At 44.9% G+C, this 12,940-nt stretch overlaps 1 protein-coding gene across 1 annotated transcript in view; it reads right to left on the bottom strand.

Moving 5' to 3' along the window:
* EGFL6 (EGF like domain multiple 6) overlaps positions 1 to 12,940 on the bottom strand; it is an 86,131-nt gene that overhangs the window by 29,281 nt on the left and 43,910 nt on the right. Inside the window, 4 exon segments of the mRNA XM_038586832.1 lie at positions 2,303 to 2,318; positions 2,320 to 2,423; positions 6,672 to 6,764; positions 11,738 to 11,850. Of these exon segments, the coding sequence (XP_038442760.1) occupies positions 2,303 to 2,318; positions 2,320 to 2,423; positions 6,672 to 6,764; positions 11,738 to 11,850 (326 nt within the window).

The following is a 12,940-nucleotide window of genomic DNA, read 5'->3' as shown; positions in this document are numbered from 1 at the left end:
CCGTCCTACAGATCTCTCCATACATACCTAGCCTCAATGAGAGTCACTCAAGCCATGAGACCTGGTCGTTTACATGCCTGTATTAAAACATGCGGCAAGTATGACCGACTGCCTGCCCAAAAGCCATCCTGGACCCCTTGTCCTTTCATCACAACCATCATTGAAGCTAGAATGCCAATTACTAGTCTTCATCCCAGCTTCCCTTGCAGCAACAAAGGGTGGCCACAGGACCCAGCTGTGGCTGAAGAGATATAAAAATAAGTCTGCTGGAGGGAGTGGGGCTTCTGGAAAAGATGCTACTGCGTGATGAAAGGGAGAAGCATGAAAGAGTCATTCATTCATTCCTTGGCATTGTTCCTTTCCCCTTTGTCAGGCCTCCCTTAAATGTATGTGTGATAATCTGGAGCTGGGGCAGCCATCTTGTGACAAGAGGCAACAAACATGAGAATAAAATCAGTACCCTGAGGATGGCAGGCAGTGAGTCCTTGCTGAGCCGTGCAGGCGGGAACAGCCTGCCTCCAGCTTTTTTCATAAATGAGATAATTTAGGTGGATTTTTCTGTCACTTGTTGCCAAACACAACTTTTCCCACAAAAATGCACTTCCTTAGCAGAAGTCTACTATATATGGATCACAGGTATCTCCAACAGGCAAGTGCAGTGAGTACACTTCCTTTGTCCAGCACCATCCTGTAACATGTCCATCACCCAGCGGGCAGAAGAGACTGCCAGGGACCAGGTGTATTAAAATCAGGAGAGAAAAAATAAATAAATAAAATAAAATCAGGAGAGATATCCAGGGCTCCCGGGACACTTGGAGCTATAAACAGGGAGGCCTGGGCAACCCTTCCACATACAGCTATAGGCAAAGAGGGAATAAGGATAGATACACAGGTCAACGTAAGGTACCAAACACCTACCAATGGTAACATTTCTCATTTATTCTCTTTTCTCTTTGTCTTCTTTTAAAATTTACCTAATTCTATCCTTCCATTTGGGATCACATCCTTTTTTGGGGGCACTGATTAGCCTTTCATGGAATGTTTCAAAACGTCCACTAGCATAGATCTTTTTAAAAATGTTAAGTGATGACTGTAAAAACCTAGATAGTGGTTCCTGTGATGGGGTAGTAAGGGAGGTTCTGGCAAAGTTCTCTTGGTATTGGTTACATGGGTGCTCACCTTATAAGAGTTTGTTCAACTATGTATTATGTTATATATAATATCTATTATATGTGTATTTGTCTCTTGTAGGTTTCTGTTTAATTCATAAGAATAAGAATTTTTTAAAAAGACTTTGAATGTCTGCTTTATCTCTTAAGCCTCCTGCCAACAGAGGATCTAGGTGACTGGTGGTGTTGGGGCCTTTTGCGAAGGATGGAAAGCATAAGGACAAACCCGGGGAGCAGCAAGCTGGGCACCAGCCAAGAGTGTCTAACTGCAGCAAAGCCCCAGATGGCCTAGGGACTCCATAACTCTAACCAGAGGAAGCTAGCAGAGGCCGTAAGGTCCAGGTTTGTTGGGGGGTGTATTACAGAGGAAAGACAGATGGAAGGGGGGAGGAAAGAAGAAGGGAAGAAGGGAGGAGGGGAGGAAGGGAGCCAGGCAGGGAGGATGGGTTTGTCTTTCAGCTGCAACAGTAAACCTGAAAAGCCTTCCCTCTGGATAAATGAATGGATATACTCTTACCTCCCACAGGACATGGGTTTCTCTTTATCACAGAAGGGCTTTTCTTTTCAGGAATGTGAATCGGAATGTATTTCCAACAGGAGTCACTGATCTTTGAGCATGGGGCAAGGGGCGTGAGAAAGGCAGTCGGTGGGAAGAACTGATGTCCTGAGATGGAATTTAAATGTATCACCTTCCTAAAACAATACGCTTATTTTCATGAGGAAACCCCATACAACCCTGTATACAGAGAGATGTACAGCATTTACTTTTCTCCCCAATTAGCCTTTCTTTAAAAAGCAGGTGTCCAGGACAGGCAAATCCAGAGACAGATAGTAGGTTAGTGGTTTCGGGGTGGGGGTGGCGGTGGTGGTGCTGGGGAGGAAGCATGAGGAGTGATTGCTAACGGGCACAGGGTTTTCTTTTGGGGTGATGAGGATGTTCTAGAATTAGATAGTGGTGATATTCGTACAACACTGTAAGTGTACTAAACACCACTGAATTGTACAGTTTAAAATGGTGAATTTCATGTTATATGTATTTTACCATGATGTTCCTTTTTAAAAAAAGATTGTTCGTATGACAAACAATCAAGTCTCCAAGGATGACCATGAGCCGCCTGGCTGTTGAAACTCACTTGCACATGTGGCATCCTGGCATGAGCATGTGGCCGCTGAGGCAAAAGCACTTATAGCTCCCATGCGTATTCACACATCTGTGCTGGCACGGCCGGGGCTTTATGCCACACTCGTTCACATCTGCAGGGGAGAGGCAGAAAAGAAGAAAGGCTAACCGGATCAGATAATATCAAGATGTAGAGTTATGTTGGCCTCCCTGCACCCCTGCTGGTGGGGGGTGGTTACGTGGGGGCAATGACTCGCCTCCTCTCCAATCGCCAGTAAAAGCACCACTCTGAAGGTCTAGTGAAGCTGTGGAGCAAACCAAAGGACGGTGCACTGTCAGGGGAGGCAAATGGCCACAGCCAATTTGGAAAACTGTTTGTAGAACCTGCTCTAGCTAGAGACACGTACACCCATGACCTAGCAATTCCGCTCCCGGGTCGATCCCCAACAGCGGCATGGATATGCCCCCACCAAAAAAACATGGACTAAAATGATCACTGTAGCACTGTTCTTAATAGCCCCACGCTGGAGAGAAGCCAAACACCTCCAGACAGGAGGCGAGATAGAGGACTTGTATACTCGCGCAAAGGAATACGATATAGCAACGAGGCTGGACAAACTCTAGCTCCAAGCAACAACGGATGAAGCTCAAGACTGGGAGAGTGAGTAGAATAAGCTGGAGATCAAAGAGTACATTAAAAATCAGGCAAGGGGGCAGCCCGGGTGGCCCAGCGTTTTACCGCCGCCTTTGGCCCAGGGCATGATCCTGGAGACCCGGGATCGAGTCCCACATCGGGCTCCCTGCATGGAGCCTGCTTCTCCCTCTGCCTGTGTCTCTGCCTCTCTCTCTCTCTCTCTGTGTCTCTCATGAATAAATAAATAAAATCTTAAAAAAAAAGTCAGACAAGGGATGTCTGGCTGGCTCAGTCAGTGGAGCATGCGGCTCTTGGTCTCAGGGTTGTGAGTCTGAGCCCCACCTTGGGTATACAGAGGACTTAAAAATAAAATCTTTAGAAAAAGGTCAGACACAGGGGTGCCTGGGGGGCTTGGTCGGTTAACTGTCTGCTGTCAGCTCAGGTTATGATCTCAGGGTCCTGGGATCAAGTCCTGTGTTGGGTGCCCTGCTCAGCAGGGAACCTGCTCCTTCCTCTCCTTCTGCTCCTTCCCCTCTACTTGTGCTCACTCTAATAAATAATAAATAAATAAATAATAAATAAATAAATAAATAAAATCTTTAAAAAAAAAAGTCAGGCCCAACTAATCTATGATGTAAAAGGTCAAGATAGAGTTCCTTATTGGGGGTGGGGGGCAAACCGCTGCAGGGGAGAGGGAGGGGCCTTCGGGAAGGCTATTACGTTTCTTCCACGTTGCTTACATGGATGTATTTGAAAATTCACTGGGCAGTACGCTGTTGATATATGCACAATTCTCTGTGTGTAAGACTTGAATAAAAGCTAGCAATACAACGTAGACACGTTAGCCTTTAGTACTGTCCCGGGCAGCCCAGGACAGGCGCCCACGGCAACACCTCCATTCAGTGGTTACTGTTCTGGGCGAACTTGTATTGGCTCACACCCTTACAGAGGGGGCCCTGGCAGGCAGCTATGGATGGTGAGGCTGCAGGACAACATGGAAGCCTGGGAGGCTCTGCTCTAAATGCCAATAATGGTTATTTCCAGGTGGTAAGATTGAGGGTGACTTTCTTCTCTGAGCTTTACAGTATTTCCTAAAACGAATTTATTTTTTTATTTTTTATTTTTTATTTTTTTTCTAAAACGAGTTTAAATACTAAGAATGAATGCCTTTTTGGGGTGCCTGGGTGGTCACAGGTTAAGCATCTGACTCCTATTTTTGGCTCAGGTGGTGGTCCCAAGGTCCTGGGATCAAGCCCTGCAATGAGCTCTGCGTTTAGTGGGGAGTCTGCTTGAGAATATCTCCCTCTCCTTCTGCCCCTCCTCTCCTCTCTCTCTCTCAAAAAAAAAAAAAAAAAGAGTTACTTTTTTATTAAAAGAAAAAATTATATAGAAGGAAAATAAAGCTTCAAAAGCGATCATGGGTAGAGGAGCTTATCTTTGGAAATGTGGTCATGTGGATGCCTCTTGGCTTAACTCCTTCAAGGAAAATACAGAAAGGAGCAAAGAACCAAATTCTACGCAAGCCCAAAATTCAGCAGGGTGACAGGCAAAGCATGTCTTTCTTAAAAATAAAGAAGTGGCTGCTTTCGCCTCTGACAAGAACCTTATACAGGAATTTTTTGACATCTTAGTGGGATATTTGGAAGTCCTTCTCCATTGCTTATCCCCTCTACTCTACCTTGTCCTGCGTAGATTCTAACTAGTTCAAAAAGAGGAACTGGAAAAAGCTGATTGGACATTAATGGGAAGCCCATAAATACCCCATCACTTGGCCCTAAATCAGAGGTGATCCACTCGTCGCTTGGAAGAAGCATTTGGGGGAAAGACAGCACAGTGGAGGGCTGAGGCCTGTCACCATTAATAGATCTATATGGACTTTGATCAGGCCACCAGAGGGCCAGGAAAGCTGTGGGAGGAGACAGACAGTCCAGAACCCGAGCCAACTAGACTGCTCCCTCAACACTAATATTTTACTGGGAATTGAAAGCCAACACAAAAAATATCTTCTCTATTCCAAACCTCTGCAGAAGGCATCTTGGTACAGAATCCAAGACAATATGGAGAAGCAGTTTTTCTGGTGTGAACCCTGCTGGGTAAGGGATACAGCTGGATTATTACTTAGGAGAGCACGATTCTTGGTGCACTTCTCTCAAGCAGGTGGATGTGCTTCTAAGAAGCACCTTAGGGCGCTGGCCTCTGTGCTGGTGTTGGGACATCAGAGATTCACAAGCTCCCCTCTGAGGCTGCAGGGCTGGCAGCTATTTCAGTTTAGGTAGCTAACCTCTGGGCTTGGCAGCAAGGCCCCAGGGGGTGGTGGGCAGAGTGGAGGGACTACCTGCCCGTCTCTGGGACTCCATCTGTCCCTCCAGAACCCTGGCAGCCCTAAGGACAGCTGAACTTGATGTGCTGCCCTTTGCTCAACTGCATTATAGGACAGGGGACACTTTCTTAATTATGGCAGGTTTCTTCAAGCCAGGGTCTCTTGGCCTTAGCACTGCTAACATTTGGGTCAGATCATTCTGTTATGGGGCTGCCCTGTGCACCGTAAGAGGCTCAGCAGCATCTCTGGGCTCTACCCACTAGATGCCAGTAGCAGCCCCCAAACGTCTTCAGACACTGCCAGACGTCCCCTGGGGTAAGGTTCCCAGATTGAGCAAATAAAAATGCCCAGTTAAATTTGAATTTTAGATAATTGACTAATACTTTTTTAGGAGACATATATCTTATGCAATATTTAAAACCTATGTAACCTATAAAATCATCTGTTGTTTATCAGCAATTTAAATCTAACTTGAGATCTGTATTTTCTCTGGCAAGTAAATGGGGAGTAAAACTGCCCAAGCTGAGAACCACTGTTGTCAATAGTATAAATACCCTCTTAAGATAAGATCTTCAGATAAACAGCTCATGACAAGTCATAAAGTATCTTTTAAAATATGTCAATTATCATAAAATATGCATGTCATTCAACCCCAAAATTCAATTTTTAGACATTTAGCCTATAAAAATACTCAAGGGTGCAGGGATATGTGTAGAATGATGTCTGACTTAGCACTGTCTATAATGGTGAGACATTGGAGACAGGCGGATGAGAATGGTTCAACAAAGTATTTTTTACACAAATGATATTGCATCATTTGCATCAGGGCCAAGAATACAGCCTTAAAAAGCATAAACTAGCTCTGTATGTGCTGACATGCAAAACTGCCCAGGAGAAGCATTTCTGTCTGTAGCGTCACAGAAAAAAGACCACGAGGTGCTCGCCTGGGCAGTGCACGCTGGAAAACTGGAACAACGCAGAGGAGCACTGTCCTGACTTCAGGGGTCAGGGACAAACTGTTCATGCTGGTTTGAGCATGGACTGGGGGTCGGGGGGACACTCCCATTTCTAATTTAAATCCTTTTATGTCATTGGGGTTTTTTTTCCAGTAAAAAATATGCATTACTTTGGTAGCATAAAAACACAATGACAATATTTTAGGGAAAAAAGTTATTTTAGAGGAGGAAAAAAAAGGCCTTTTGTCTGGCACCTTAACGAAAACATCTGAATGACTTTTATATTTTTCTTGAAGAGATTGATGGAAAAATCTAATTCTGAAACCACTTTCATTTGAAGACTCAACTTAAAATCGACAATATCTCGGGCACTGTAGTGTATCAAAAACCCTGCCCCAATGATCGCCTGGCTTCGGAAAGCTCGGGGGTCCGTCTGTCCGTCCGTACTAGGATGCTGGCCTGTAGTACTGACCTTGACCGCAGGTTTTCCCAGTGTATCCTGGAAAGCATCTACATTTGTTTGGTCCCACACACTCCCCGAACTTGCATCCAGGTTCGCAGGTAGCTGTGGAAAGGAAAGGTGTTTTGTTGATAAAAGAACAGGAGTAGTCAGCACAGAAAATGCATGCATGTCCAACTCAGCAGCCTTCCTTATGGGGGAGAAATTCATGGGGGCGGAGAAGGGATGATCTGCTTCCTCTCTAGTCTGTTTTCCTCTTTGGGATACTGGACAGTGTTTTCCTTGTGAACTAGATCACTCCCCCCAGCCTTCCGCCCCAAAGAGTGCGAGTTTATAACTTTGCTTAGTACTGTCGTGCCCCCAAGTGGCATTCAAAGAAAAACAAAGCATCCCAGACCATCATCAGCTAGTTTGCATATAAAACAAAAATATTTAATAAAAGAAGTAGATGTGGGAGCTGGAAGAGACTCCAGAATAATCCTGGATCAAGTGCTCCTTCCTTCTGTCACTGGCCTCTTTTTTTGTCTTCCATATTTTCTTTTCCTTTTTCTTCAAATGATCAAATTCTATTTTTAAAGCTGTGTATCATCAGTCAAAATGATCAACCCACAGACTGAAGGCAGGGAGGTGCAACTTCCAGCCCTAAGGATGGGAACTAGAAGTATCATGAGGAGAAGGAGGAGGAGGATGGTGGCATGATAAAGGCAGAATTTGTTTTTTGTTGTTGTTTTTTTTCACTTCTGTATCCAGACAACTGACACAAATTCAGCACCCCATCAATATTTGCTTGATGAAAGAAATGGTTGGAGAAACACCAAAGACAGAATATTTGACTGGGTTGGGAGGGCAAGAAAAAAATAGTAAAAAATTATGGGAAGTCTGAGTCCGGCTCACAGGGAGGAGGTAGGGAGAAAAGGCAGTAGATGGGACAAAAGGAATATGGGGAAAATCCAAAGAGAAGAGGGGCAGAGGACAAAAGAACAATGAATGAGGGAGAAAGGAGGTCTGTAGGGAGTCAGGAGCCCTCAGCAGCTTCTGGATCTAGTAGGAGCTCAGGAACTAGCCAGCACCGGAAAGGATGACTCCGCAATGGCCCAGGAATGCTGCCTACTTCCCTTCCCCTGGAGTCCCTGGCTCACCGGTAGGTCTACCTCCATGCAAGCCTATTCCCAAAGACTCCAGCAGCTACTCCCTCGACCCCACACCCTATTCTTTGTTATGTCAGCATTTATCTTCCAGTCACCTGGACTCAAAACCCCCATCATCTCTATCTTCTCTTGTCCCCAAACCAATCAGTGACAATATCCTATCCCTGCTTCTACCACCCAAGTCATTCACTGAACAGCTACTCTTCTAGCTAATGGGAATCATGCTGCCCATAGATATCTGGGAGATTACAGTGCACCTCTTTCTCTCCCCCTTCTCCCCGCCACAGCCTGTGACCCAGTGCTTAACTGATACGGGGTCTAAGAGCCCAGCCCCTGCTTTCCAGGCGGGACAAACTCAACTCTGTGATGCAATTAACACCCCAGAGCTCCCTGTGGGATTAGGCCAAAGCTAGACTTCTCTTGAAACCACATTTTTGCCTGGTTCTTTCCTCTGCTTCCTTACTCCCTTACAGATTTCTCTGGAGAGCACCCCTCAACAGATTATTGACCCAAGACTCCCACTTATAGGCTCTGCTCCTAAGAAATCTGATGTCAAATATGACATTAAACTGATATTCCAAAAGCACGCTCTGATCATGCCATGCCTTGCACCAAACAGTCTTTATTGCCTTTTGAATATAGTACAGGTATCAGCACCAAGACCTGGCTTCCATCTCAGTTTGTGCCCTTGGCCTACTCTTTTCCCTACCCATAGGCAACACTATGATCAAACTAGATTGCTTGCTGTTCTCTCAATTGGCCCTCTCTGCCTCTTCCTTTCTTGTTATCCTCACCCTGGCCACCCCTTCCCCACTCTCCCATGGTTAACATCCTACTGATCCTTCAAGAACTATTTTGCATGAGCCCTCCTTCCAGAAGCCTTCAATGATTTCTCCCACCATGTCAGGACGTCCACTCAACTTTGAGAGTTCCACAGAACTTGGGTAGGCCTCTCCCATGAAGTTGATCAGGCTCCATCTTATTAAATAATTAGACATATATTTGGTTTCAATCCTTCACTTCTGTCTACTATCTGATTCCCAGCACCTTCAGAACAGGGATTTAAACATTCATCTTGGGCAGCCCGGGAGCTCAGTGGTTTAGGAGCCACCTTCAGCCCAGGGTGTGATCCTGGAGACCCGGGATTGAGTCCCACGTCGGGCTCCCTGCATGGAGCCTGCTTCTCCCCCTGCCTGTGTCTCTGCCTCTCTCTCTCTCTGTGTCTCTCATGAATAAATAAATTAAATCTTAAAAATAAATAAATAAATAAACATTCATCTTTGTTTCTCCTGCTGCATTTGGTAGTGTTGTAGACACATAGACACTCAAATAGTTTTAAATAATAAATAAAGTAATAGGTGTAGAACTTCTGACAGAAAAACATTTTATGGCTCTGGATAAATCATAAGTGATGAGGTAAGGAAAAAATGTTTTTCGGCGACATTCTTTCCCTTCTGGAGACAAAAGAGGATTTTGCTTTCCAGTGTCTATTTTGTTATGGATATGCTCTTTGAGATGCAGCTTTAAGTTTAGATGTTAGAAAAATAAATTTTTTACTTTTTTAAGCCTTGAATACCTTTGATTGCTCCCTGGAAAGTTATTTTTAATGTGGGCCAGATAGGAAAGCCAGGATCAATGCCAAATAGAACATAAGAGAAATGGTGAATAATACCCTTGCTGCTATCAGGTCAAAGCTCCAGCAAGATGTTTTCAATTTACAGAGCCTTTGGATCTGTGACTTGAACGGCCAGTCTACAACACAGGGAAATTTAGTTTATGTCTAAAATGGCCTGAGATTTAAGTGCATTTTAGCTAAAGTTCTTGTTCAATTCTCCCTCCAAATCCTCCATCTGCAGCCCTTCAGTGGGATTTGTTCACAGATAACTCTTTACCTCCTCTTGCTAAGTGACATACACTCGAAGGTTAATGATTCAGAGCCGAGCCATCCTGCACTGGGAGCAGATTTAGGTGGGGCAGGGGCCAAGATCTAGAAAGCTCCAGCATGGAGTCAGGGCCTCTGGAGGAATGAAGGGTGAACAGACAGATGGAAGGGAAGTCCAGGCGGACTGGGACCTCACAGACCGGGGTGTAACTCTGCTTGTTTGGGCAGGTGGACACAAGTTCTCAACTCATTACCACGTAGCCCACACTCTGGCTTGGGAGTCAGAGATCCGGTAGCCAGGGGCTAATCACCCTGTTACTCGGTGCTTCTAAGGGAGCAGATGACTTTACGGTCAAGAAGGACCATACAAATTGGATAGAATACAATATAGATTTTAGATATAAAAATCATTACAATTTAATACCTGAACATCTCACTGGGGCGGCAGGGGTGCTGATGAGCAATTCAGCCTGCCAACCGTGCATACTGAGCATTGTGCTCGAAGCCTCTGCATGTGCTCTTTTATTTTATCTACTTATTTTTTTTAGGTTTTATCTATTTATTCATGAGAGATACAGAGAGAAGCAGAGACACAGGCAGAGGGAGAAGCAGGCTCCCTGTGGGGAGTCTGATCCCAGGACCCTAGGATCACACCCTGGGCCCAAGGCAGATGCTCAACTACTGAGCCACCAGGTGTCCCTGCACCTGGTCTTTTAGCATCTTGCTTTAAATTATTTCCTGCCTATGGTATTATATTGTCCACAAAAACATCAAGAATGTGACTGGCTGTCTGCATCAAGGCCAAATTGCTCTGATTTAGTTACAGCGTAGACCTTACAGAAAGCCAAAGCTTGCCCTCATTTATTCACCAGAGACATGTAAGTTTTACGGCAGTAGGTGCTGAGGTTCATGCAAATGTAGGATTCCAAATCATGCGTTCCGTGTGGTTTTGCCCCTTTCCACCTGAGTGACTTCAAATAACAACGTGCTAGGTCTAGAAAAAGAATACAGCAACATTTAATTTCTGCATCACGTGCACTTTAAGGGATGGGATTTATGGGTCTTTTCAAATCAAGGGTGATTTAGGAGATATTTTCTATGCATGCCAGGTAACAAGCATACCCTTTTTTTTTTTTTAAAGATTTTATTTACTTATTCATGAGAAACACAGGAGAGAGAGAGAGAGAGAGAGAGAGAGAGAGAGAAGCAGAGACACAGGCAGAGGGAAAAGCAGGCTCCATGCAGGGAGCCCGACGTGGGACTTGATCCCAGGACCCCGGGACCATGCCCTGAGCCAAAGGCAGATGCTCAACTGCAGAGCCAGGGGGCTGCCTGATGAGCTTACCCTTTAATGCTTACACACCTCCCCCTCTGAAGTAGGGATGAATCTCTCCACAGTGCAGAGGAAGCGGAGCCTCAGCTGGCTTACCTGCGTTGCCCAGGGCTACGCACATCATTCTGACTTGATCGTGACACTACAAATCCAATCAGTGTGAGGACCCACCCTCTTTTTTAATTGACAAAGCCCCAGGGGAATGTTCTAACTTTATCTAGTAGGCAATAATGATCTGCAAATATTTTTTTTCTAGTATCTCGACACTCTTGTCATCTTGTCACAAGGAAACTAATGGTGGGAGGTTTTGTGTGATATTGAGCATGTAAGAGCGTTAGTGGTGCCTTTTGATGTTTTACAGATTCGAGATATTATCAAGTTCTGTCTTCACCTGTGGTATATCGATATTTTTGGACCAGGTAGAGAGGAGGAGTTGGAGGCAGAGACAGAAAGAAGGTAGTACTGTTAATTCTTTAAAAAAAAAAAAAAAAAAAGGTAATATTTTTGTGCTTTACCGTTTATAATCCAGCATGATCCACACCAACACCTAACGTGTATGGGACATGCAGTTGCGTGTTTACCCTATTTAACAGATTAAGGGATCTGGTGACTGTCGGTGAATAATTCGGTGACAGTTTATGGTGTCACAGATTAAAAACTAAGGACACTGGCCTACTACTCGAGCACAGGGTGGTCTGAGTTTTTACACAATTACCTTCACAGGCTCCCTTGCTGTTCCTTCTCCAGCCATAGCAGCAGGCCAGCTTAGCCCCATAGCGACAGAGCCCAGGCTGCGGTGCAGACGTCAAGAGTCCGCGATCCCTGGGACTGTGGATAGAGAGCTGCATGTTAGTACTGAGAACACAGAAAGGGCAACAGAGACTCGCTCCTGCCAATAAATGAGCAGGATAAATTAATAAGTAAATTTATTTATTTATTTTATTATTTATTAAATAGTATTATAAATTAAATATTATTTATTATTTATTTTATTATTTATTAAATTATACAATTTATTTTAATAAATAAAAAATAAATTTATTGGCTCCTGCCAATAAATGAGAGATGACAATTACCTGGTGAATTTCCATACACCTGCCCCAAGGGCTAAATTAGATTCTGAAAGCCTGAACTTTGGGTCCTAGCCTACCCCTGTCATTAACCTTGTGGGTTCTTTTTCCCCCAGGGGGTTAAAAGAATCGGGTTACATAATCATATAAAACGAGGGCGCATGAGAGTGGCCAGAAGTTGGTCTCCGAGCCCCGCAGAGTGCCAACCTTCCAACCTGCTCTGTACAGACAGTGGCGATCTGCGTCTGCGTCTGTGTCGGTGCTGAGTGTGGTGCTGTGATGCCTGGGCCCTGTGGCTTTGTCCCAGGCAAGAATGCTACCCTTTTACCTCCTTGGCCACCTGGGACCCACTAAACAAACTGGAATCTCCACACGCTGTAGACAGTTAAGAGCTGGAAGGGCTCAAGAGACCCTCCAGCGAAGCCCTCTTGTGCCACAGATGAGGCTCCAGCCCAACGGGGTACAGCCACGTCCCCAGCAGAGCCAGGTGTCAGGGATTCCAGCCCAGGGTGGGTTCTCCTTCCTCACTGCCTCCTAGGAAGACCATCTGCTAAACTCTTTAACCGCAGGGCAGGAGTTGGCAAATGCTTTGCATCAAGGGTCAGATGGTAAATATTTTAGGCTTTGCCATAAATATGGTCAGACGGTCTCTAAGCACAAGAGCAGCCAGATGGGCAATAGCAGTCAACAGCAAACAGATGGGCATAACTGGGTTCAGGAAGACTCTTCTTTATGGACACCGAAATTTGAATTTAATATACTTTTCACATGTCACATAATAGCATTCTTCCTTTGGTTTAGCTTTAATCAGTTAAAAAGCAAAAACCACGCTCAGCTCACTGGTCACG

The sequence above is a fragment of the Canis lupus genome, chromosome X (genome assembly GCF_011100685.1).
Source record: "Canis lupus familiaris isolate Mischka breed German Shepherd chromosome X, alternate assembly UU_Cfam_GSD_1.0, whole genome shotgun sequence".
NCBI lineage: Eukaryota > Metazoa > Chordata > Mammalia > Carnivora > Canidae > Canis > Canis lupus.
The sequence above is the reverse complement of the archived record's forward strand: the minus strand, read 5'-3'. Positions and strand labels throughout refer to the sequence as shown.